Consider the following 26,682-nt stretch of genomic DNA (forward strand, 5'->3'; position numbering starts at 1 on the left):
TCAAGGCTAGCCCTTCAGACCCACCGTGGGTATCTAAAGCACCTCTAATAGGCTGCTCATGAGTGCCCAGAGCCTTGGAATCAGGAGCTCTGGCTTTCACAGTCAATTCCCTGAATGCCACTGACCAAATGCATCACTTTCCAGAGTTCTTTACATGCTATCATCTTTTCAAAACAAGTATTTCTGGCACTCCACCAGGCAACTCACTCAGGTATGATGGTTTATGGGATTCTTTTAACTGGCAAAGAGAAGCTTCCAAAAAATAAAACAGGAAAAAAAAGCTGTTTTGCAAGCCAGTTTGGAACAAAAGTAACATCTGTTCATTTTAAATGGCAAGAGATGACACAGCGTGGTGACGAGGGGCTGCTGTTTATAACAGCAGGTGGGGTGGGTGCCAGCACGTCTCACGTGGGATTCTGGGCAGTTTCTGGGGCTGGGGGAGGACATGATGTGTCCTCAGAGCAAAAGGGTCAGGGGACTTCTCAAATCGCTCCATGTCTGAGTAGCCAACTGGCTCTAAGAGCATGTATGTCACTCTGAGAGGCAAAGAGGGTACCACACAGGGATAGGAAGACTCAGATTCCACACGGGGAGCATCTTAGAATGGCTTCCTTTCTGACTCAAAACAAATGGAGAAAAATAATCCTTACAAAAACATGAGAAATTGGACTTTCTCATCTATTGGAACTTACCGATATATATATATTTTTGCCAAGTATAAAAAAAGAAATGCTGTGACATTTCCCTGTGATGAAGTAATCTCATTTATTAGTAAATAACAAAATAACCCTCAGTTCCAAACTTCCCACCCATATCAGTCCGTCAATGTGACATCTCAAATTGAAACCCAAACCATATTAAACCATTTTCCTTTGGGGCTTGACAAAACTGTTTCAAGTATGATATTTTTGAAAATGTTGCAATTGCAGGTCATAGTGTATTAGCCTCTATTGTTTTTCCATTTTCATAATTTGTAACAATGCCAGCAGGAAATCTATAACCCTGACTTTTCCCACCTCTTTGTTCTGATGCTCTAAGAATCCAAAATCATAGAGGAGGAGGTTTAAAATGAGATGAAATGACCTTATAGATCTAAAGGCAACTTGATGAGGCATTTCTTTCATGTTTGAGGCTCTTGTGCTAAGACACAGACATAATAAGGAGCTGAGGTTTGTAACAGAACTGCATTGAACTCTCTAGGTACCAGCCTTACCCTGGGTTATGGTTTTCCCAGGCAAGAAGTGGGATTGAAGAACCATCTCACATCTGAAGAGTTTGGAGCCAGATACCCGATACCTGAAAAAGCATATCTCTGAGTCTCAGGGCTGTTTTGTCTTACCTTCTGGAGTTTACTTTCTGGCTACTTTTAAAAGACCCTCCTATCTTATGTAAAGCCAAGAAGCAAAAAACATTTCCTGGAGTTAGACTCAAGTCTAAAATGCTTGATCATCATAATATATACATATGACAGAGTCAACGGTTGAAGAAAGTTGGCAGCCAACTTCATTCCAGTTTGATCGGGGACAATCCCTCAGTGACCCCAAGTTCTTCTTTGGATGTCCTTTGAGGTCCCTCTACATATGACATTCTATTTAAGCCTCACCGTTCACCTTGCTGGGGCTCCAGCCATATTTGTTCAGGAAGGGATGTCACTGAGACAACAGAGCATCAGTGTACGGTGTAGCCTCACCATGAACATGGGGGAGAGTAGAATTTTAATAAAGGGTTTCTGCTTATATCACTAGTTTTGTGAATTCTTGGTCAAAGAAAATGGTGAAGTACGTTTGGAAAGGCTACATCCTCTCCTAGAAATTCACAGTGCACGTACAGCCTGAGAAGCGTCACGGTAACGAGATGTGTTTCAACTTATCCAAGTCAGCCTTCCCCAAATGTTCAGGTCAGGGAACTTCTCAACCTCTCACATGCTGCCTGGTGCTCTAGGGAACTCATTGGTGTCCTATACCAAGGTAAGAGGAAACAACTGGCTTCTAGAACGATACTGCATTTACTGAGTCCCTTCCATAAGCCAAGGGTGTATGACCCATGTTATTCCAGGTGGTTTCATCCTTACAAGAACCTTCTGAGATAGATGTTAGTATCCCCACTTTATAGCTGTAAGAATTGAGGCTGAGAGAGAATAATTGATTAACTAGGTCCTACAGCAATTCTGGATTCAAGTCTATCTGATTTCAAAGCCTCTGAAGTTGTGCACAAAGCTGCCTCTCACACTATTGTATAGTCTCTATTTTTCAAGTGTTAGGGTCAAAGACATTGATATCTTATGATTTGATGGAAATACAGTTCTAGTTTCTTACACACTTAAAAAGATCAGTTCTTGGGCTTCCATGGTGGCACAGTGGTTAAGAATCCACCTGCCAATGAAGGGGACATGGGTTCGAGCCCTGGTCCGGGAAGATCCCACATGCCATGGAGCCACTAAGCCTGTGCGCCACAACTACTGAGCGTGCGCTCTAGAGCCCACGAGCCACAACTACTGAGCCTGCGTGCCACAACTACTGAAGCCCACGTGCCTAGAGCCCGTGCTCCGCAATAAGAGAAGCCACTGCAATGAGAAGCCCACGCACCGCAACGAGAGAAAGCCCACGCGCAGCAACAAAGACCCAACGCAGCCCAAAATAAAAATAAATTAAATAACTAACTAAATAAATAAAGATCAGTTCTTCATTGGATGTATTTCTAATTAAATCCTATATACTAAGCTCTATACCCACATGGAGGGTATGTGTTCTCATCTGAGGTCAACCAGACTCAGACCCGGACCTGAAGCCGAGGTGCCAGAAGTGAGTGGCAAGCAGTCACGCATCCTGTCTCTCCCGGCCATCTCCCAATGTCTAGTCTGCTTGGGTTCCTGCGTCGCCATCCTGTCCCCACTCCATCCCTGCCAAGCAGTGAGACTCCTTGTCGTCTGCTGCAGGTGTTACTGACAAGCAGTAAACAGAGATAAAAGTGACACTAGTGACCACGAGGGTCAAGGCAGAAAACTTCATCTACGGAAGCGAGACAATTTCACTTTGTAAAATAAAAGCCATCCGTCTCACCCCCATCTCCCAATCAAGAATAGAGTGGTTCGGATAAGAGAATTCAATGACTGTGTTTTAAAAATGAATATTGCTGTAGTTTGACATGATACATTTTCTTTCCCCACAACAAAAGACTGCCTTAACTTGGCAACAGCAGAGTCATTTAGGCTGGGAATTTCATTGTTTCCCTGGCTAACTGGCCCATCAGAGATCCTTGAAAATCCTTTTACTTATTTAAAATAGAAGCCACAAAAATAACTCCACCTAATAAGTGGTGTAATAAATATGCCTGGTATAGTCGTTGGCCCTTAGCGTTGAATAAGCAGTACTTTAGTTAACTAAATATACATCCCCAAAGCAGGCTGGTTAAAATAGAAAGTAGGGTGATCTGAGATAAAATAACTTGTTAGGCTCACTACATATCAAAGATTTAAATGAGATGCCTCATATAAAATGTCGGTAGGAGTAAACCGAGACCCATTGATCCTCACAGCAGCCAAGGACTCAGGCAGACTCCTCCATCGAACCTGGTGTCCTAAGGAGTGAAGACAATTTGGTAGCAGTTCCCAGTGCCAAGAGCTACCCTCACACAGGACCAAAGAGCGCCAGGGTCTTGCGTGAATGTAGTCTATGGTCCTGGGGACGCAGTGTTGGGGGGCCCTATGCCGCTGACCTTGACGGACTGTTTTGAAGTTGAAGGTCTGGAAGCCACCTGTCAATGCAGAAGAGTCGATAACGTCCACACCGTAGTCACTCTGGCTCCGTCTGTAAAGCGTGATGCCGACGACCAGGACTGTGACGGCCACGACCGCAGCGCCCAAGCCTGAGTACAAAGCGATGTCGCTGGCATTCTCAATGCCTGAAAGACACAAGAGAAATCCTAAATGGCCAACATGGGCACAGGGCCAAAGACCCACCCCGGGACCCAGAATGAAATGCTATCGGAATTTTGGGAGATACTGATCAGACGAAATGACAAGTGTAGCTAGCTGCGAGTTGGACTCTCTTTCACACAATAATCGTGTTTCTAGAAGACCTTGTATAAATCAGAGGGATGCTAGTCAAATAACGTAACTGCATTAAGGTAGCTCACCACATAATGGAATCTGGAACAGAATCAATTTTGCAAATAATATCATATTTTTCAAGGAAAAACAGGCAACTGCTTAATTTGCTTGTTTTTGGACGTCCTATTGCCCTGCCAAGTATTTTTTTATATTTTTGTTGGAAGACACGAGACCCACGTACAATGACAAAATACAGGTGAATTGCTCTGCTTGTCTATGACCTGGGGCGCATGCATTCACAGAGAGCGGTCTAGGGTGAGAGGGTAACGCATGGTCTATGAGTCGAGAGAGGAGACCAGAGCTCACAAGTATGAACTTGAGCTTTGGCACGTCACTCAGTTCATCAGAATAGTGACAGACATCAGGGTATTTACAATCATGAGTGACTTTCTATTGTGAGATATGAAAAGAGTTTGGTCCCAGGTGCTCTTATGTCCACGGTAAACGTTTTCTGGCACCAATTAAATGCTCGACTCTGATACTTTTTTTGTGGAAGAGGACTGGTCTCTAAGAGGGCACATGCTGTTGCTCCCATACCTCTCCTACTCCATCCTATTGAATGCATGGGCAAAGCAAAAATAAAAGCGTTAGTTTGAATTTAGATTGTGGGTGTCTCCCCATACCCCAAGGTAAGCTGTAGCTGCTTCCCAACCCTTTTGCTAGTTGTACACTGGGTGTGGTTCATTCCGGAAGAGATTCATAACGGCTACTGCAACTCAGCATGGCATTTACCCAAGACCACATAATCTTAAAAACGTGTAAAAATGGAAGGTGGCAAGTACTAACTACATAATTGATTTCCCTACAGATTATGCAGTAGGTATACTTAATAGGTCCAAAAGTAATTACTATGTCACCCCTTTTGGGCTTAGCAGATAAAATAAACCCATCATATATCTACCTTGTAATTGCACGGCACTTACTCTGCATTCACTGCACCCTAATATGGTACTTACGTTACCAACTGAGTAATACTAACCATACAAGTCCATTTATTTTCAACAAAATTAGTGGACTATAAAATAAGGTGCCACCATTAAAGAGGGAACAAGGAAATCAAGCAGAACCGGTTCAGTAATAGGGCGGTCAACACATAAAAATAACTCGTGAGGAGAAGAACACAGCCATCCCAAGGAACAGTACCTGAAAGGTCAGAGGATTATCAGACACTTTTCATAACCACAACAGCCTGGGAGGTATGGAGAAACAGGGTGTGATTTAGGCTTTAGTTCAATGTCATGATGGACCAAATGGGAGAGGGAGAGGGATGGGACTTTGGTGGTGGTCTTCCCTAGACACCCAGAACCATGGGGATGATGACTGATACCAACCCCAAATGTCTACCTACGTCATGTGGGGAGAAAGGACGGCAGCTGTCACCCCACTTACAGTCTCATCCTCCCTCTACTCAATTCAGTTCCTTGGAGGGAATCGTTAGAGCAGAGAGAGGACACAACACAACAGGTGCAGCAAGCCAGGGTACCAGGAGCAGTGAGAGAACTTTGGATTGGAACCAATTAGCCTTCCCCCACCCCTCCCCCTCCAGGTCCTTGGGCGCTGCTGACTGATGACACCACCATCTTAAAAGGTGTATCCGGGGAGCAGACACCTGCTCGGCAATGGAGCACACAGAGCAAGAGGCTGACAGTGTCCTGAATGCAGCTGCTCTCTTGCTGAGTTGGCGAAGTAGACACAAAGGCATCTTTAGCTTCCCAGGTACTAAAATAGGACCAGGAGCCAGAGGATGACCAGGGTGAAAGTACTTGTGCTGAAAATGGACATCACTGGACACGAAATCCTGAAACAAAACTAAGTAGCAGGAACAAGCTGTCTTTGTTCCCCTGGATTCCTATCTTGTTCTTTATGTGTCCACCCTCTTGCTACCTAAGGAACCAGAATTCTCTGCCCTCCAGATACAAGTCCTGTTTTAGGAAAGGACCCAAGTTATGCCTTCAGACGGAGGTATGGATGTTGGATATAGCTCATTGTGTTTCCTCTTCCAGGAATATGTGCAGAATGTATTTGACTTAAGAGAATGAAATACTGAATTACAGAATTTTAAAAAATGAATATGGGGACTTTGGGGATAGGGTAGGGAAAGAAGGGAGAGAGGTTTGTTCGGAGAGCACTGCTTCCTTATGAGGCTCACCCTGGCACTTGGTGGGACAGTCTGATCTAAAAGCAGAAGTCCATGGACTCCTACAGAAAGATAAGCAAAGGGGGATTTATTTTACAGGAACAATCTGTCCGGGGAATTTGAAGGTTCAGGATCTAATAATTTCATTCAGTCAACATACACTTGTGGAGGCTCAGCCATGCAGCAGAAATGATACAGGGGTGAATTAACATGTGGTCCATATTCTCAGTTGTTTCTTGTTTAAAACTGGTAAAAGACAAGGTGGTGATGGGATCCTGGTACCCAGGTGCAGCTACAGAGGTAGACACAAGTCCTCAAAGCCACGTGTGTGCATCTCAAGAGATGTAACCAGTCATCCTTATAGCTCAAATTCTTCTAAAGTTGGGTCACCCTGCTTCTTTTTCCTCTTTTTTTTTCTCTTCTCTATTTATCTGCTTTTACTTCACCTCATTCTTTCTTCTTTTCTTTTCCCCCTGTGCCCCACCATTTTCTAATCTTATTTCTCCAGGACAGTAGAGTGGGTTTCCCTATAAGGGTTCCTGTGTGCTCCCAAACGTAATTGATTCCCTTTTCATGTGTGTGCAGGACAGGCCCCAGGAGAACCTGAGGTTTAGTTCCATGTTTTTCACCAGTTTCATGGGAGAAGGGGAAGGCTGGGTGTAGGTGTCTGTGAGCACATGGGCATTTGGAGGGGTGCCACTGCAGAATCACCCCCAAGAGTGAGTGCATGCGTGTACGTGTGCACATGAGCACACACTCAGCTCTCGTCAGAACATCAGAAGCCACTGCTGCTCCTTCCCAGGGGAGCTGCTCCAGTCACATGCCCACAAGGTGCAGGCTCTTCCCAGGACTGGAGAGCTTTCTCTACGTCCAGCCCTGCACTCCTGCGCTCCACACTGCCTACACCCCAGATTCAACAGTCATTAACCTACCGGCTAGGTGGACCTCTGCTAGCAAAAAGCCCCATTCACCTTTCAGATTATAATGACGGGTCATTGCCCTATACCCCCCATACCACTAGGCATCTAGGCCCTACCCATCTCTATCTACCCATCTGTCAGGTGCCAGCGCAGGGCCTCATCCTCCAAGAAAGTGACTCTGTCCTGGCCAATCCAGCCAACCCTTCCAACCCATGGTTTTCTAAACTCTTCTATCACTTACGGTTCCTAGAACTCTTTTTGGATCTTCTGATGGTTAATGATCTGACTGCCAGCGCATTCTGAATAACTGCTTTAAGTTCTTCACAAGCAGTTCTATCTCTATCATTTCCCACAGAAATGTGTGTTGAATCATTGTGCGACTGTTTGTTGATCATTTGCCTGGTCTCAGACTGCGGGAAGAGAAGTAGGAAAGAAATCCCGGTCTGAGGTTGATTGTAGAAGCCCTGCCCTCTTTTTCCTTTACATCCACACACATACATGTCTATACCTACATATACGTGTCTATACCTGTCTGCTCGCTCTCACACTCAGGTGGTGCTGGTTTGTTTCCTCCAAGTGATTTTGAACAAAAGCCTTGATACCCCCTGACTGATCAGGCTATTCTGCCTTTTGTGGGCATAGGGTACTTTTCTCTGAATTTCTGTTTACCTATCAATGTGTGATTGATGTCTTTCCTGTGTCTTCATCCCTATTTTCCTCTCTCCAAGAGTTGCGAAAGTTTTAGGCCCAGCTCAGAAGGAGCCAACATGTGGTAGAAAAACTTGTGTGTAATCTATAGGCTATAAAGAAAATAAAAAGAAAAAAACAAGGACTGGGAAATCTCATATTCCGAATTAGTCAGAAACTACAGAGGAATCTGTTCACTGCTGGAAGGAGTGTGAAGCACCTACAGAGAAAGGCTAGAAAGATTAATAGCTGGAAACTAGGGCCCTGGAAAGGAAATGTGTACGGGTTCATTTGGCCTGGAGAAAGGACTAGAAAGTGGCTTGTGCGGGGACTCTTTCACGCATAAAGCGTGAAGAGGCCACAGTAGGTGCCCAGTGAACCTTCATTTACGATGAAGCTAGTAACGAGCTCTCCACCAGCTCTAACAAGGGCTGAAAAGGAGGACATGGCCTTTTGTTATAGCACTTGGGACTCTGCTTAGATATTAAAATGATCTTTTCTACAAGGAGGGCTGTTTAAAAAAAGCCACACTGTACTTCTGAGGGAGCTTATGAAATCTCCTTTCAGAGGCTCTCAAAACCGGTGTGACTTGACCGTAGTCTGCGGTTATTTCATTTTTGGGCAAAGTTGGCGAGAAAGGCTAAGTGACCTTTCAAAGCCCCTTCGGACTTCAGAGTTCAAGGACGGGGTATGAGCAAGTTCCTGTCTTCATGAATTATAATCACGCCTAGTCATGCACAGTAACTTATGTCCCCAAAGGAATAAAGCAAAGGGCTATTTACTTAGATTGCCTTCCACTCTCCACAGGACTCTCACTGGAAAGACATACTAATGCCACTTACTTATGGAAATTTAGCTCAGTTCCCGTGTTATGAGGTTAACTACATATCAGATTAGAATCTACTTTACAGGATTAGATAGGTACATCAAATGAACAAAGGAGCACAACAAAGTGCCTTTCAAAACATATAGTTAGGGAGTTTGGGACTGACATGTACACACTGCTATATTTAAAATGGATAACCAACAACGACCTACTGTATAGTCCAGGGAACTCTGCTCAATATTCTGTAACAACCTAAACGGGAAAAGAATTTGAAAAAGAATAGATCCATGTATATGTATAAGTGAATCACTTTGCTGTACACCTGAAACTATCACAACATTGTTAATCAACTATATTCCAATGTAAAATAAAAAGTTTAAAAAAATATGCTAGGGCTTCCCTGGTGGCGCAGTGGTTGAGAGTCCGCCTGCCGATGCAGGGGACGCGGGTTCGTGCCCCGGTCCGGGAAGATCCCATGTGCCGCGGAGCGGCTGGGCCCGTGAGCCATGGCCGCTGAGCCTGTGCTCCGCAGCGGGAGAGGCCACAACAGTGACAGGCCCGCCCGCGTATGGCAAAAAAATAAACAATACAAAAATGCTATTCTGTTTTATCTCATTAGATATTATAAAATGACCACTGCTCCCGTTTCAGGGAAAAAAAAACCAACTCAGCAACTTGAATTGGTATATATGTGAGGCAGTGAATTACTAAGGAATTAACACAATAAATATTTACAAAGAGAGGGCTGAGAGAGGCAAACTAAATAGGAGGCTAAAGAACCAGCTGCTGTGCTGGGCTCCCAGGAAACAGCTGTCTCTGGACCAGTGCCTCCTCATCCCAGCAGAGGCAGCGCTATGCAGATACGGAGTGATGTACCCAAGTACGTGCACGCGGAGACAGAACAGGAGTCATCGTCTGAGTCGTTCATACGTGCCGTCCTTGAGAAGCAACACTTCTTTCTTTAACACATCAGAAAACAGCTTTTAGATGGTCAGCTACGGTCAACCATGGTAAGCAATTCCGATTACATCTGCATTGCTTGGACTCCCAAAATCCCGTCACCAACCAGCATCTCGCTTTTCCAACGTGCCATCCTCCAAAACCTCGTCATTACTGTCATTAATAACAACAGCAGCACATTCTTAAATAGCACCTACTATGTGCAGCAATGCCCATTTAAATGTGTAAACTGAGGCCAGAAAATCACTTGCCTTGCCCAAAGCCTCACGATTGGTAAGTAGCAGAGTTGGGATTCAATCCAAGGCAGTTGGCTCCAGAATCGATTCTCTGGCTCATTCTCTATCCAGCTGTTAACCTCTGTCCTGGTCACACTGCCTGATACTGAAACCGTGTACCAGCCCCTGTGTCCCTGTCTTCTGAAGTAAAAGTTCGACTCCAAAGTTAATGATTGGGAAATGTTAAGATGTAGAAATAAAGAATAGCTGTTGGGCTGGGGAACTGGTAACGATTTAGACGATAATTCTGCCACATAGCAGAACTTGCCTGAAAGATACAGATAAAGGCCTGACACACATTCCTAAATGGCTTTTATAGGAAGTAGACCGCCACCAGATGAAGACTGCTGCCCACAAGAACACAGACCCTAGACCAGCTGGAACCAGAAGGTTGACGATGCTGACTCCCAATTACCTCACCACCAGCCAATCAGAAGAACGTCCACAAGCTGATCCCTCCCTGCTCCTTGAACCATTACTATAAAACTCCTCACTGCCCCCTCAGGGCGGGACACACAGGCTTGAGGGCATTAGCCCGTTGTGGTCCCCTTTGCCTGGCAAAGCAAAAAAGCTCGCTCTTTCTATTTCATCCCAAACTCTGTCTCTGAGATTTCATCTGGCACCAGTGTACAGAGGCCGAATTTCGGCAACAATACCTCTTGCTGGCAAGGGTAACCCAGTAAAGGAGCACTAAGCTTGTGCTTGCTTCTCTGAGAGCTACAGGAGTGATCACATTCTCATCCTCACAACCAAATCTATTTGGGGTAGGTATTAAATTTCCTCTTTCACGATGATGACTTAGGTGCAGATAAGATAGAGACTTGCTCGAGGCTTTGTCATGAGAAAATGGCAAAGGCAGCATTTGGACACCCATCTGTCTTCACTCCCAAATAGCTTAACCATTAGAGGGTGGCTCCCTGCACTTAGGTCAACTTGCCCTGCTGGAGAAACTCACCAACTAGACTGGTGGGTATCATCCAAAATCCGATGCTTTGCAAACTCACCGGGGCCTTCCTTCCAGCCTAGTAATTATTGTATTCATGTCCTATGACCAAATAACACTTTTCATCAAAACAGTTACTCTGGGGCTTCCCTGGTGGCGCAGTGGTTGAGAGTCTGCCTGCTGATGCAGGGGACGTGGGTTCGTGCCCCGGTCCGGGAAGATCCCACATGCCACGGAGTGGCTGGGCCCGTGAGCCATGGCCGCTGAGCCTGCGCGTCCGGAGCCTGTGCTCCGCAATGGTAGAGGCCACAGCACTGAGAGGCCCGCGTACCGCATAAAAAACAAAAAACAGTTACTCTGAACTTTGTTTCCTTTCTTCAACACCCCTGCTTCTCACTGGCCCCTTTTCTAGTTGAAAAAACAGAGGCCCTCCTATGTGAGTTCCCTCCTCCACAACTCCGAATTCCTCTGCTTCTTCCTGCATTTTTCCTTTCCTTTTCCCTGTTCCCTGAACAGCTCCTCCTCCTCTGTGTCCGATCCACCCTCTCCTGCGTCCGCGGGGCCTGGCTTCATTCATTATTCCCTTTTGGCCTTGCATCTTTCAACTCTGCATCCACACCTGAGCCTTGCCTTCTGCCTGCAAACACAGCCTGGTCTCCCTAATCACCTCCCCCCCAAATCCTTCTCCCGACTCTCTGATAAACCTCGCAAAGATGCCGTATCTTTTCACATCCACAAAATCCTTAGCTCTTTGTTGAAAAGAACTTAGAGCATTTGTTTTTAACATTAAACCTTTCATGATCCATGTTCCGTAATTTCCCTAACCAGTTAACCTCTGTCCTGCTGAAACAAAAGAATAAATAGAATACATGCATACGATGAGAAAATGTTTTAGGAACTATAAAAAGTTACACTACACCAAGAGAAAATCTATCCTCCAACTAAGCCAGACAGAGAAAGACATATAATACCATATGATGTCGCTTATATGTGGAATCTAAAAAAAGAAAAAAAAAGGATACAAATGAACTTATATACCAAAGAGAAGTAAACCCACAGACATAGAAAACAAATTTATGGTTACCAAAGGGGGAGGTGGAGGAGGGATAAATTAGCAGTTTGGGATTAACACATACACACGACTACATATAAAACAGATAACCAACAAGGACCTACTGTAGCACAGGGAACTCTACTCAATATTTTGTAATAACCTATAAGGGAAAGGAATATGAATAAAACCCGATATATATGTATATATAACTGAATCACTTTGCTAGCCACCTGAAATTAACACAACATTGTAAATGAACTATACTCGAATAAAAAAATAAAATTGAAAAAAATAAAAGTAACCACTCTTGATAATATCTTTGAGATCTTTCAGGAAAAAAAAAAGTAAAAATTTTTTTAACCATTTTTACTCTAAAAATTCTATTATCCTTATATCTCTATATTTCCTTTCCTGTATGTTGCTCTTTTTCCCCACCATGTACAGTATCTTGTAGATCTTTCCTCTATCAGAACCTACAGACCTGCTTCACTTCTTTTTACAGGTGCCTAAGCCCATTGCCAGGCTGTATAATGATGTAACTCGTTCACTGTTTCTGTCTTATTCGGTTGTTCTCTTACCCTTTTAAAGTCTGGCTCTTGCGCAAACCACTGTTCCTTCTTGAAAACTGGTCTCAACCACTCCATTAATAGTCATGTTCTTTTTCTTATTCTTTTCCACTGCTCTGCAGTAGAAACACAAGAATAGCCAACCCTCCCTCTAGGGGAAAGAAAAAGTCCCTTCAATTTGATTCTCCTAACTTCTCTTTTCTTATTGTTTAGGAACTACCCTTCCTTCTCAAAGTTCTATAAAAGATGTTTAAAGCTCAGTTCTTGGCCCCTTTTGCTCATCTAATCGGATCACCACTCACACGCAGACAGCACTAACTATTCCTCCGATGACAACAGTCTCAAACCAAGAACTCCTGCCTCATCGCGTATGTGAAGACCTCATCCGACATTTCCTCCTGCTTGATGGATAAAACCATCACGCAACTATGTGTTGCGCTAACATCTCAAATTTGTCATCTGATTCATGAATTCACCATTCTTATCTCTTCAAATACTTTCTTTTCTTGAATTCCCTTTCTCTAGTATGACATCGCCAGAGACCAGGCTTGAGACTGAGAGTCATCTTTCCTCTTCTTTCCAGCGACCCCTTCCCCAGACCCCTGACACGCCTTACTGATTGGATCCCCAGTGCCTCTCACATCTCCGTTTCAACAGGAGGCACCCACATTGCACAGTCTCATCTTACCTGGTACCGAGGCCCCAGTCTTTGTTCACTCTGAACCACTGTACCCACGGATTACTCTCTCCAAACAAGGTTCGGGCACTGCTACTCCACTACCTTTCAATAACTCTCTAGTAGGTGTTGAGTTCACTCCAACAGGGACTTTCCTTACAGCTCAAGACACTTGCTGATCTGCCCCATTCTATTTTTCAACTGCTTTTGCCCATTTCTCATCCATAGGGACCCTACTCTTTGGCTAAATCTGACTACAGGCATAACTCAAAGATATTATGGGTTCAGTTCCAGACCACTACAATAAAGCAAATATCATAATAAAGTGAGTCACACAAATTGTTTGGTTTTCCAGTTAAAAGTTATGTTTACACTATACTGTAGTCTGTTAAGCATGCAACAGTATTATGTCTAAACAAAACAATGGATATACCTTAACTAGAAAATACTTTATTGCTAAAACATGGTAGCCATCATCTGACAACACAAGGTGGCCACAAACCTTCAATTTGTAAAAAGAAAAAAAAAGCAGTATCTGCGAAGCTCAAGAAAGCAAAACACAATAAAATGAGGTGTGCCCATATCCATTTTTTTCAAGTAGAACTTGTACTTCAGTAGACTTCTTTCTTTTTTTTCAGACTTTTTGCTTTTACTGAAAGGCTCTCTCCTCTAATATTTGTTTTAATTCTAACCATTCTTCCAAGATCGACAGTAAAGATAATCTATTCTATAAAAAATATTTCTTTTAATGAATGAATGAATGAATGAATTTATTTATTTTTGGCTGTGTTGGGTCTTCGTTGCCATACGTGGGCATTCTCTAGTTGCAGCAAGTAGTGGCTACTTTTTGTTGCGGTGCACGGGCTTCTCGTTGCAGTGGCTTCTCTTATCGAGGAGCACGGGCTCTAGGCGCACGGGCTTCAGTAGTTGTGGCATGCAGGCTTCAGTAGTTGTGGCTTGCGGGCTCTAGAGTGCAGGCTCAGTAGTTGTGGCACACGGGCTTAGTTGCTCCGCGGCATGTGGGACCTTCCTGGACCAGGGCTCGAACCTGTGTCCCCTGCATTGGCAGGCGGATTCTTAAGCACTGCGCCACCAGGGAAGCCCAAAAAATATTTCTTGATAATGCACATTCACATGTTTTATTCTTCCTTCTGAGTAAAGTTGCCAGATCAAGCAAATACAAATATGACATAGTTAAATTTGAATTTTAGATCAAGAATGAATAACTTTAGTACAAGTATTTCTCATGTCATATTTGGGACATGCTTATGCTAAAATGTATTCACTGTTGATCTGAAATTCAAATATAACTAAGGGTTCTGTATTTTATCTGGTAAGTCTACCTTCAGACTGCCAAAAGAACTGTGTTTTTTCCCGTCAGGTACAAAGACCAAGGTAAAATGAGAGATAGAGTCAAAAAGCAGGATTTGAACTCCAGTCCTTGAGAAAATGACTTCACTTTCATTTTCTATTCTGGAAATTAAAGATATAAACTCTAACTTTGAATATACTAACACGTGGAAAGATGGGGCCTGTGAATTCACATTTTTAGCGAGTACCCTGGGTTACTCTGATGCTGATGAACATATTGGTCCATCACTTATTCACTGTGTCTGTGCTTAGTTCCGAAGTATTTAATGAACGAAATCCCATCATGTCCAGTAAGGTTATATTCTTGAAAATGGTAATAAGAAAAGGTATACACTTACAATGGAATAAAAATTAGGTAATAAAAAGATTGAAAGTAGTAAGAAAATTATAAATGTTGCACATATGCGTGGGTTGAATTGATTCACAGTAGGAATGATTCTGAAGGACAAAACAAGTCATGCAATTTGTGGGAAGTGCTATGTTTATGTAATGGAAAATAATCAGCAGGAGATGAAGAAAAATGCTGGGTAAAACAGAAAAAAAATGTGTTTTACATCATGGCTAGAAGATTAGCATTGATGCCAGTTGCCTCATGTTAGTTTAGAAGAACTTAGAGGTCTATTGAGAACTTAAAGATGTTATGGTTCAAAGTCGCAGATCATTCTATGGGTTCAAGGTACCATTCAGGTCTACACAGCCTGAAAGAGAATGGTCCAAATTGCCAGTGCAGACTGCACATCTTCTGAGGAGTTCCCTAACCCTATGAAGATCATAAAGAATGTGTATTCCCAGAATCTACATTATTCCACTATGGATGAAAGCAGTGTACTTGGGGAAAAGATGTAGAATGGAGTGTCAGTAAGGAGACGAGAAATACCTAATTTTCAGACTGTAAGGACACATTTGGGTCATTCTTTGATAGAAATGATTCTGGGAAGCATCCAGCTTGGACTTTAACCTAGCACCTGGCACAGAATAGATGATTATTAAGAACTATCTCCTTACCTCCCCCTCGTCTCAAATCCTTTATTATCTTCTACCTTGAAGTTGTGGGGAAGAAGCCTTTCTTACTGTTTCCTTCACACTTCATTGGGCCAGGACTATTTATATAGAATAATTGTGCAATAAATATCTACTACATGAATGAGTTAAAATAAATATAAAGAAGCAAAGTCTTTATTTTCACCTTAACAATAAAAGGCTCCGTGCAGAGTTAGCAGGAAGATGTAAGACCATAATAACAAGTATGAATTGAACATCTAATACATACTAGGCACAGTGGTAAATGCCACAAGCATAAGGGTGAACAAGATCCTATACCATCTACCAGATGGCAGGAATTATGTCTAGCAGAGGGGGAATCCAGCCTGGGATTAAGGCAATGAACATATGGTGTAGAAATAGGGAAACTGCTTGATACTGAGCCAATTACAGGAGTAACTAACTCAGACGTGGGGGCTGGGGGGAAGATGGTGAATGCTTTGCAGAAGTGAGACCCAAGCCAAAACCTGGAGGAATGATAAATTCAACAGGTTAAGATTAGGGGGAGAGAAAGTTTTCTGGCAGAAGTAACAGAACGTATAAGGAACTTTATGCCAATATGGGCCCAGGGTATTCAGACAACTAAGAAGCTTTGTTTGGCTGAAGAATATGAGAAACGGTGAGAGGGTAGGAAGGAAAATACCTAATGATTCAGCTGCTTGAGAGAAGCTGATACGCTTAAGAAAAGCCATCTGAATGCTCAACATCTTTACTCATTAGAGAAATGCAAATCAAAACTACAATGAGATATCATCTCACACCAGTCAGAATGGCCATCATCAAGAAATCTAGAAACAATAAATGCTGGAGAGGGTGTGGAAAAAAGGGAACACTCTTGCACTGCTGGTGGGAATGTGAATTGGTACAGCCACTATGGAGAACAGTATGGAGGTTCCTTAAAAAACTACAAATAGAACTACCATATGACCCAGCAATCCCACTACTGGGCATATACCTTGAGAAAACCATAATTCAAAAAGAGACATGTACCAAAATGTTCATAGCAGCCCTATTTACGATAGCCCGGAGATGGAAACAACCTAAGTGTCCATCATCGGATGAATGGGTAAAGAAGATGTGGCACATATATACAATGGAATATTACTCAGCCATAAAAAGAAATGAAATTGAGCTATTTGTAATGAGGTGGATGGACCTAGAGTCTGTCATACAGAGTGAAGTAAGTCAGAAAGAGAAAGACAAATACTGTATGCTGACACATATATATGGAATTTAAGAAAAAAAAATGTCATGAAGAACATAGGGGTAAGACAGGAATAAAGACACAGACCTACTAGAGAATGGACTTGAGGATATGGGGAGGGGGAAGGGTAAGCTGTGACAAAGCGAAAGAGAGGCATGGACATATATACACTACCAAACGTAAGGTAGATAGCTAGTGGGAAGCAGCCGCATAGCACAGGGAGATCAGCTCGGTGCTTTGTGACTGCCTGGAGGGGTGGGATAGGGAGGGTGGGAGGGAGACGCAAAAGGGAGGGGATATGGGAACATATGTATATGTATAACTGATTAAATTTGTTATAAAGCAAAAAATAAAAAAGAAAAAAAAAAAGAAAAGCCATCTGAGACCAGATCACAATCATTAAGTACTTTGGACTTTATCTTAAAAATAATGGTCAGCTAATGAAAAGGTTTAAACACAGAGGTCATGTGACCAGAACTGATGTTTTCAAAAGATCAGATAAACTGATGTCAGCCAAGATTGGATATAGGAAGCAATGGTAGAAATCCTGGTTAGGAAGAAAGATGGCCTGAACTTTAAAACATTTTTGTCTGGGACACCCTTTTCACTTGGTTTTTCTCTTACTACAACTGGCTGTTACTTTTCTGTCTCCTCTGCAGTGAGGAGACCTTCTCTACATCTAAATGGTAGAAAGCAGTGATTTCTGACCTTCTGCAGTGACTTCTGACCGTCTCTACGTCTAAATGTTGATGTCCTCCAGCGCTGAGTCCTCAGATACCTTCTCTATTCACACTTATTATCCGGTGATCTCATTCAACCTAATGGCTTTAAATATCATCTGGACAGGGACAAGCCCCAGATTTATGTCACCAGCTAGGACTCTCCTCTGACCTCCAGACTCATATATTCAGCTGCCTGTTTAACCTCTCCATTTAGATGTTTAAGAAGTATCTCAAATCTAGCATTTATAACACTGAACTCTTTGGTCTCCCTCTAGATGTACTAAACCAAGTTCTCCCCAGATCAGTAATGGCAAGTCCATCCTTCTAGTTGTGTAGCCCAAATTCTGGAATCATCCCTAATGCTTTTCCTTCTCTCAAACTGTATATCCAATCCATTGGCAAATCCTTTGGACTCTGCCTTCAAAAGATATCCATAACGGATTATGGCCCGTTTCTACAATTTCCAATGCATTCTGTCTGGCCCAAGCCACCATCATCTTGAATCTAGGTTATTAGAATAGCCTGGGTATTGTAACAGCCTAGATTATTTTAATAGATTATTGTTACAATAGATCATTGTAACAGATTTTCTTGCTTCTGCTCTGGTTCCCTGTATGTTTACACTCAACACAGCAGGTAGAGTTTATCCTTGAAAATATTAGGTCATATCACTAGGAACAAACACCCTCAATGGCTTTCCATCTCGCTCACATGAAAGGTCAAAGTCGTTACGATGGCCTATGATACACTTGGCAGTGTTTCCCTGTGCCCCACTTCTTTGACCTGAGCTATTACGACTCTTCCCTTTGCAGCTTTGCTCCAGATACCTGCCCTCATTGTTCCTCGGATACAACAAGCACCCGCCACACAGCCTTGGCATCCTGCTGTTCCCTTGGCCTGGAATGTTCTCCTCTCAGGTATCTAGAATGTTCGTCCTTGTTTTTTTTCAGGTCTCTTCTTAAATGGGATTTTATTACAGAGGCCTTCTCTGAACACCTTATACAAAAAAGCAACATGCCCTGCATCCCCGCCTGAGCCCCTCATCCTGCTTTATTCCTCTTCACAACATGTCACCACTTCCACAGCACTGAGCACTCTTATTTTCTGGTTTGTTTTTTCCATCTCCCCTCACTGTAAGCTTTGTGGGAGCAGAAACTGTTATCTGTCTGGCTTAAGTGTTGATTCTCCACCACCTAGAACATGTCCTAGCCCATGGGAAGCACTTGATGAATAGCTGCTGAATGAATGGAGGGATGGATACGCAAGAAGGAAAATGGAGTCAGTGAACTTGATCTATGTAGGTGGCAGAATGGTTAGATGGTAGTGATTCATTGGGTACTGAGCTGGAGAAGGGAGAGGAAAAAGACAGGGGTCTAGGAGGCTGTCCAAGTGTGGGACCCAGCTGAGTTAAAGGCATAGTATTCACTGAACTAGAGAAGATGGGAAGAGGCCTGGGTTAGAAACAGGGACAGAAAAGGACACATTCAACTTTGAAAAAGCTGAGATTCAGGTTATTGGGAGACCTTCAACTGGCAAAGTCCTGGAGGTAACTGACTCCAGAACGATTAATGGGATTCTTGTGTAGCGTGCGTTTCTACTAGTCACAAAACAACTACGTGGAAAGGAGATGGAGAAAGAATATGTTCTGAGTTATTTTCTAGGGGGAAGCTGAATCCTTTTCATCCCTAAGGCGAACTTACTGAAGCAGTCGCTCCTTGGGGGCTCACAGCCCCTCAGACAGCCTCATCCCCAAGCCTCCAGGAGTCTGTCTGCACATGACCATCCATCTCTCAGCCTGACTCTGGGGGTACGTGTTTGCCATTCAGAACCTACTATATTTTACTGCACTTCCTGACATTGTTACACAACATTTATTGAAAGCACATTTGCTGGTAATGAAGTTTCTATTAACTATGATTAAATCTCCTAAAACACCTGAAGATAATTTAAGATGCGCAGAAGCAGAAAATGAAACATTCGGTTTAGTACATTAGGAAACGTAATTGATTAAATTATCTCATTTACAGTAAGTGCTTTCAGGAGCGATGCTGTGCACATATTTCCTCCCGTTTGTCATTAAGATTTGCCAACAGGCATCTTAAGACTTCACTTTCTTTTCACACCTCCCCGCAACTCAAAGCCGGATCCTCAGCCCGCCTCACACGGATCTGCCCGGGAGGCTCCAAGGGATGGTTTCCATCCAACCAGCCTGGCAGAGAATCATGTGCACGGCTATATATAGGAACAGGTTGTTTCTCAATTATCTTCATAATTGACTTTGATTTTGCATCAGTGATGATTCATGGAACCTTCAGCGAAGCCCCTCTCTTTCAACCGCAGCCCGCCTTCATATAATGCACTCCTAACCGTGCAGCCTCCAGAACCCGGATCCGATGCCTCTGGGAGCCTTTTGCAATCACATTGATTCTGTTAAGGTTTTATTTTTAGGAAATCACAAATTAAAACAGTTTAAGCGATTCCGTGGCAGTATCCAGCAATTAAGCATGGTGTGGAGGAGCGAGAACCCCAAGCAAAACCTCATTCACGAGTCCCCGAGGACCAGAACTAGCTACTGTGGGGCTTATGGCTGGAATGTACCCAAATTTGTACCCAAATTAGAATGGCACAGGACTCACAAACTAAGCGTGAAATTAATTTTCAAAAATCACACATGCATTTCTGAGGAACTCTCCCATTGGCTGCCACATGGATACCCATAATCTTGCTTGGGCGGCACACAGGGGCCAGTGGATCGTGAGGGCTCTGTGACCAGGAAGCCCTGGGGGACCACTTACTCCAGCAGTCCCTCTGAGGCCTTGGCCCAGACACAAGCCGAACACTCAGTGCCCCCTTTTCTCCTCCACCCTCACATGCGTGCGCACGCGCACACCCCCCAATCAGGCTCCCCCACCTTCAGTCTTCCCATGAGTTCCAAATCCAGCATGCATGACTCCGGAGGGCCACTGCCTAAGTCCCAATAACGTCTTTATGGGCAGCAGACAGCAGGGAAAACAAGAAGGTTTGTTTTTTGTTGTTCTGTAAAGTTCTCAGGCTCCACGGCATCTTTCTATCTCAAGCCTGCCTGAATCAACATCTGAAGTATGAACATCACAGCTTTACTGCATCTTTCCCTCATGTCACCTGACCCCATCCCAAGGCACCGATTTCTGTCTATCTTCACAGGGTCTTAATTCTTTCAAAGAAGGTGGCTAATCGAAGCTGTTAACTCTCCCATGCTATTTGAATTTTAATACCCTAGGATTTAAAAGATCAAAAGCCATTAATTTTCGACCAAAATAGGAGATACTGGCCAAGAACGTCTTTCACAAGCTTTACAAACCAAACTGGCTAGGGAGCTGTCTCCTTCTACCATTGCTAAGAGCTGCAATGCTGATGCTCTTCTATATGGACTCTGACATCTATATGATGCCCTAGTATACTTTACACATTTCTGAGAATCATTGCGGAAACACATTAAAATGTAGATTCTCAGGAGCTGCCCCTGCACTGGGTGTTCAAATTAATTTGTTCTATTCTGAGGGGGGGCATATTTAACAAGCTCCCACCATAACCCAAGATTCTGATGCATGTGGTCGCTTATCTAAGTTTCGAGAACTATTTTTCTAAGAAAAATAGTTCTCAATCCAAGCTACACTTTGAAATCACCTGAGGAACTTTTCATACTAGGGATTCCTGTGTTCTAAATCCCCTCTTCCCATTTTGATTTCACTGGGGTACAGCCTGGGAATTGGGATTTATAAACGGCCTCCGGTGGCCCTCAATTTCAGCCAGGGCTGAGCACCCTGGGGTTGAATGCCGAGCTGCCAATCATTCAAGCTGTGCTCTGTTCTCCAAATCTACTGGATGCATAAGATGGAGAGAATGCAAAGGCCTCTCCAGGAAGCAAGCCAGTGGACAGAGACCTCGAGCCAGCACCCACCCACCAGGTTCAATTCCTGGCCTTTTCACTGTGGAATACTGGTTCTTAGTCTACCCAGTTGCCATGGATCTCAGGGTTCTTCTCTTAGGCGCCCCCTGCCCCCTCCTAGGTGGAGAGTCTTGTAATCAGGCTATTGCCCAAGGCTGCTCTCATGAAAGCCTGTACTGACAAAAGTTATTAATTTTAATGAGATAAATCTCCTCAGAAATAAGAGTCCTAGATGACATTTGCAGATAAATGGACTGCTCTCAGCAGGCAGAATCAAGAGGAGAGATTTACTTTTACTCTGAAGGAGGGGAGGGGGTGTGCATATTTCTGTTCCATTTAAACCTCTGATATGTGACTCCAAACCCAATGAGAAGAAGCTCCCCCCCCCCGAAAGCCCTGGATCTTTCGAAGGAACTTCAATTCTGTTTGGCTTCTAAACAAATACAACAGTAGAGCAGCAAATATGAGAATAAGTGATATTCACAAGAGGAAAAATAAAAACTTACTTTGGGGTTTTATTTCATGAAGAGGTTTTTTATCTAAAAGAAAAAAAGAGAAAAAAAGAAAGTTGAATTTAATAATTTACACGGAGCAGATATATTTCCTATATCCCTTTACGTCTACCTCTATAAAGGAAACATTTTCTCTCTTTCTGCAGACAATACGGATTCTGTTATTCATATTTATCCTTTTCATTCTAATTTAAAAATTTTTTCTCTTTTGCAATATTTTTCTAGGATGACTGCTTCATTCCTTCAAAAAAAAAAAAAATCCCTCAGGCTTACTAGTTTCTTTCTCTTGCATTTGTTAGATTCTTATCCGCATGATGAGAGCAGTGAGCTTGCCGCCTGTCCCTTTTTTATATACAGCCAGAAGACTGCTCAGGTAAGGGATGCTATTTCACTATATATGATGATAGAAAAACGAACCATGAATAAATATTTAAAGGGATCCTGCATTGGTTTGCAGTTATCATGGTCTGGAAAGAATGTTCCAAACTCTGCTTTTTTTTCCGTTCTCATTGGGTATAGGTGCTACAGTATTCTGAGCGTGTTGAAGGCTTATTTTTAAGAAATCACACTTTTTTGTTTCAGATCTTGATCATCTGTTAAAATGTGGATGATCTCTCTTAATGGAAAGGTGTCCTTTTTAATCATGCTGTTGAGCAGGGCAGCAGTCAGATGAGATGGATACAGAGAAAAGACACTTGGTCTTTTCTAAAGCAAGTTAGACACTCTTATCCATTCTCTTCACGGCGGGCCATTCATCCACCATCCCCTGCCATCTTTCATCACCAAATATTTTGCAGTCATCTTGCAAATCACTTGGAGACGTGGTGCCTATGGCTTGCTTTGTCTTACGCCACAGTCCCTCCACTCACCATTCCTCCTGCCCCTGGTCCCATCCCAGGCCAACACAACTCCACCACCATGTGGAAACCTGGAAAGACCAGGTCTGACACCATGTCAAATTCCAGAGGATTTGGGGGGTGCATCATCCCTCTTATTCGCGGCTTCTTAGGGTGTAGATGGAACACAGTCTGACTATAAGCACGGGGGCTGTTGCTAAGGATTCACAGACTCCCATAAGGCAGGGGACCTTGAAAAGTCACCTTGTGTAGCCTCCTTCCTCTCTTTGCCTGAAGGCGAGCCAAGCTGGGTGAGACACTGTCATTTTGGATTATGTTTTTAACTGAATCAAATCTCGCACAGTACACATTTGAGAACTTCATAAATATTATCTGGCTGACTGCACCGTAACCCCTCCCAGGCAGACAGACACAGCTAGGTTCCGAATCCTTCATGGAATCTCTCTTACCCTAACCCACTCCTGCACTTAATACTGATTTTGACAGAAAACCCTTGCCGTGTGCTTTAGATACAACTCGTGTGTGTTTTGCCATCTGATTTGTGATGGAAGTAGCTTATAAAAGTTGTGTGTAAATCACACTTTTGCAAAAGGGCCACCATTGTTTTTTTTTTACAACGAGGGGAAGTTAACAGGCAAAGGGTAATATCTGACAAATCTTTCTTTCAAAGAAATGCTCATAAAATATAATAATTTGTTCAAGTTGATATGATCATATTCAGATTCTTACACAGTCAGGTTTCTTAAAACCAAAACCTTGCATTTCCCTTACTGCACAGATTCAATGCCATACTAGTTTCCTTAGAGCAGGTGGTACCGCCCAAAGTCCAGATGCTAATGCACTGAAGAACTGGAACAAAACGACTTTGGTGGTTTTAACCTGACTTCAGTTTTTGCTTATTGCATGCTGTAAGCATTTGGCATGGGCAAAGCCATGCTGGCAGGCCAAGGCTAAGACATCTGAAAGTGATGCATTGCTAGGACGACACAAAGGGACATGCAGAACAGCTGTTTAGAACTCTGGCTGAGCTTAACAGTATTTTCTTCCTTCTAAACCACAGGAAGGAAGGTTATGCCAGGTCGCAAAATAAAACTCCATTAAAAACAGGTGAGCTGTATAACTACTCCTCAGAAAAATAAATTGAATATAGCCAAGATGTGAAAAAACTGGGGTAGTAGAGTTCTACCCGGTACAGCTCTGAAAAAAAGAAAGAGTGAATGGAGCTGAAAATCCCAGGGCTAAGGTCCCCAGAGAGTGGGCGGGGGACACATGGATGCACAGAGCAGCAGAGGAGGGCATCCTCCGCTCTGACCTGATGACACCCAGCTCTGGCATCGTCATTACTGACAGCGGATTAGTACAGACTCTCAGGATCAGAAATGGATTTAAATCTTGGATTGTCTTCATTTATCTCTGTGACCTCAGTGTTCCCCACAGTAAAATGGGAGTAAGAATGTTCTTGAAGCTTGGTCCCAGGGGCTAAACATGATAACCATGAAGTCATGCAGCATCGGGCTAGCACATGTTCAGCCATCAATAAATAGCAGCTGATGAATAAAAACTTTAATATGTTATGAACATGATCATCATACTTGTTCAGAGGACAAAAATGACTCACGTGCTACACGTGGAGACAAGGCACAGCTCCAAATCAGAAATCCTAGTGAATTTCAGGGGTCCTTGAACGGGAGTTAAGAAACATGTGCCTAGTCCTGTCCTCTGCTTGCTGACACCAAGGGCAAGTCGAAGCTTCCCTTTCCTGCCATGTAAAAAGCAGGGCAGGGACCAGAAGACCCCTGTGCTACCCTGCTTTCACTCCTATAAATCTTTAGAATAACTACCAAAGACATTCCACAGAAATCCACCTGAAAGGAATTCTGAAAGCAGAGTCAAAATTATTCAAAGGGCCACTCCTCTACCATCGCGTGTGTTATGCTGAGATCCAGCATGTGTGTTAGCCTGCATCTTCTCACAGAAGAGGCTGGAAGTCTCTGGTGCCCAAGAGCTTTAGTCCCCTGGCATTGGCATCAACATTGGGTTCTGCTGTATTTTGTGAAAAGCAGTATCTTGTCAGCAAGCTGCTCTCATAGACCATTTTTCCCAGCTTGAAATGTCTGATTAGAGACTGTTCGACCGTGAGCTCAAGAGAGGGCTACCACCAACCTCGCTGTGTTTTGCAGGAACGGCCCACCCACAGTTCATGTTCTTTTATTCTGTTTGCATAATCATTTTCTCACAAGGCTCAGGGCCATGCAGTCACTGGCCTTGGTCAACCAAATCCTCTCTGTTTTAATTTTACCTCTCTCCAAGGCCATGTTCAAATGGCCCCTTAGTAAATTAATCCATTAGGGCCATGGTTCTTCACATGGGCTGCATATTAAAATTACCTGGGGAGCTTTTTTTAAAAAAAAAGTAGCCATGCTTAGGCCCCTCTCCAAGAACTCCTAATTGGGGTTTGTGTTTTTGTGATTACTGAGGGCACCACCACTTCCTGGCAACAAATCTGGGGTTCTGTGTACACAACTCCAGTTCCTCTCTGCCTCCCAAGAGGTTTTGGGGTAGCTGGAGTGTACCGAAGGGCCCAGAAGGGTCTTGCAGGCAGAGAAATGTCATTCTGAGCCAGTGGCAGCTGAGCTGTAGTTTGGGAAAATCACAACAGTTTCCCCAGGGTCTAACTTATACACCAAGAGGTACCTTCTGGGTAAATAGAAATTGATGGTAATTATAACTCAGTCCTATAGTGATTTTGTGTCTTTACAGGCTAAAGATGTGCAAGTGTTTTTTAAATTTTATTTTTAGTAGTGTTTTAAATTGTGTTTTCTTTTAAAAATCATTATTATTTACACTTATCATATCAGAAAAATACAGATAAGTGCAAAAAAAACCCCCCCATAATTCCACCACCAAGAGATAACCACTATTATGTTAAGTTACATATACAAGTCTAGGCTTTTTTCCTCTGTGATTTTATATATATACAAGATTACGTGCACACATATATGCTTATATGTATATTAGCAGGAAACTACATGAAATTGACAGTAATTGATCATTTTTACCTACAAAAACATGGAATTGTCTTTTATATACTGTTTGGCAATCTGCTTTTGTCTCTTAGTGCTGTATTGCAAATATTGCTTTGTGTCTGCCGTGCGTGTGGTGAGTGTGTGCGTAGAGTTATATATATTTATATATTAGGCAAGGAAAGAGAAGGCGGGGAGAGAGAGAGAGGCAGAGAGAGAGAGAGGGAGGGAGGGAGGGAGGGAGGGAGGGAGGGGGAGAGAGAGAGAAGGAGAGAGGGAGGGAGGGAGAGGGAGAGAGAGGACAATCTACCTTTTTACTTTTGGTGGTGATTCATTTCTTTTCCGCCTTTCTTTAAATCTTGGCTTCCTTTTTATATGCGATGCTCCCAAAGCATTTCCATTGTTCTTAGAAGCTATTTATGGCTGCATTCCTACCTTCCCACCCACCCACATCCAGCCTTATCCTTTCTCTGCCAGGGAACAAATGTGGCCAGCTGCATGCAGCCCACACCCCACGGATCTGAGCAAGCCAGACTAAGGAGAGATGACACATGTGTAAGGCGAACGTGCTGACTACTACACTACAGAAACGTTGCAAGATGACACATGTGGATGGATGGATTCAACCTCCAACCTACAGACTGGGCAAGGGGCTGCCCTCAAAACCTGTGCCTTGTGATTATTTGAAATCGGCTTCTATGGGTTTTGGATACCACACATATACGTTTCTTGAGACTCAGGCATCAAGCCACTCCGTGTGGACTAAATACCCACCAGGACAGTAGCCGGGACAGCTCTCTCCTGCCGGGCAGCAGTTGACAAATGTCACTAGAGTTCATGATTGCCATTCTTTTCACTAAACCAGACACGTC

General features: G+C 43.3%; 1 protein-coding gene across 3 annotated transcripts in view; it reads right to left on the reverse strand.

Moving 5' to 3' along the window:
• Positions 1-26,682, reverse strand: part of UNC5D (unc-5 netrin receptor D) — a gene marked incomplete at its 5' end in the record, with an annotated part of 606,527 nt that overhangs the window by 72,692 nt on the left and 507,153 nt on the right. Inside the window, 3 exons of one of the 3 annotated variants that reach the window (XM_082608625.1) lie at positions 3,715-3,900; positions 4,646-4,660; positions 21,925-21,957. In XM_082608625.1, the coding sequence (XP_082464751.1) occupies positions 3,715-3,900; positions 4,646-4,660; positions 21,925-21,957 (234 nt within the window). The remainder of the gene's footprint in view (positions 1-3,714; positions 3,901-4,645; positions 4,661-21,924; positions 21,958-26,682) is intronic. The other 2 variants (XM_082608624.1, XM_082608626.1) reach the window with 2 other exon arrangements.

Source organism: Mesoplodon mirus, assembly GCF_964341445.2.
Source record: "Mesoplodon mirus genome assembly, chromosome: 20".
Lineage (NCBI taxonomy): Eukaryota > Metazoa > Chordata > Mammalia > Artiodactyla > Ziphiidae > Mesoplodon > Mesoplodon mirus.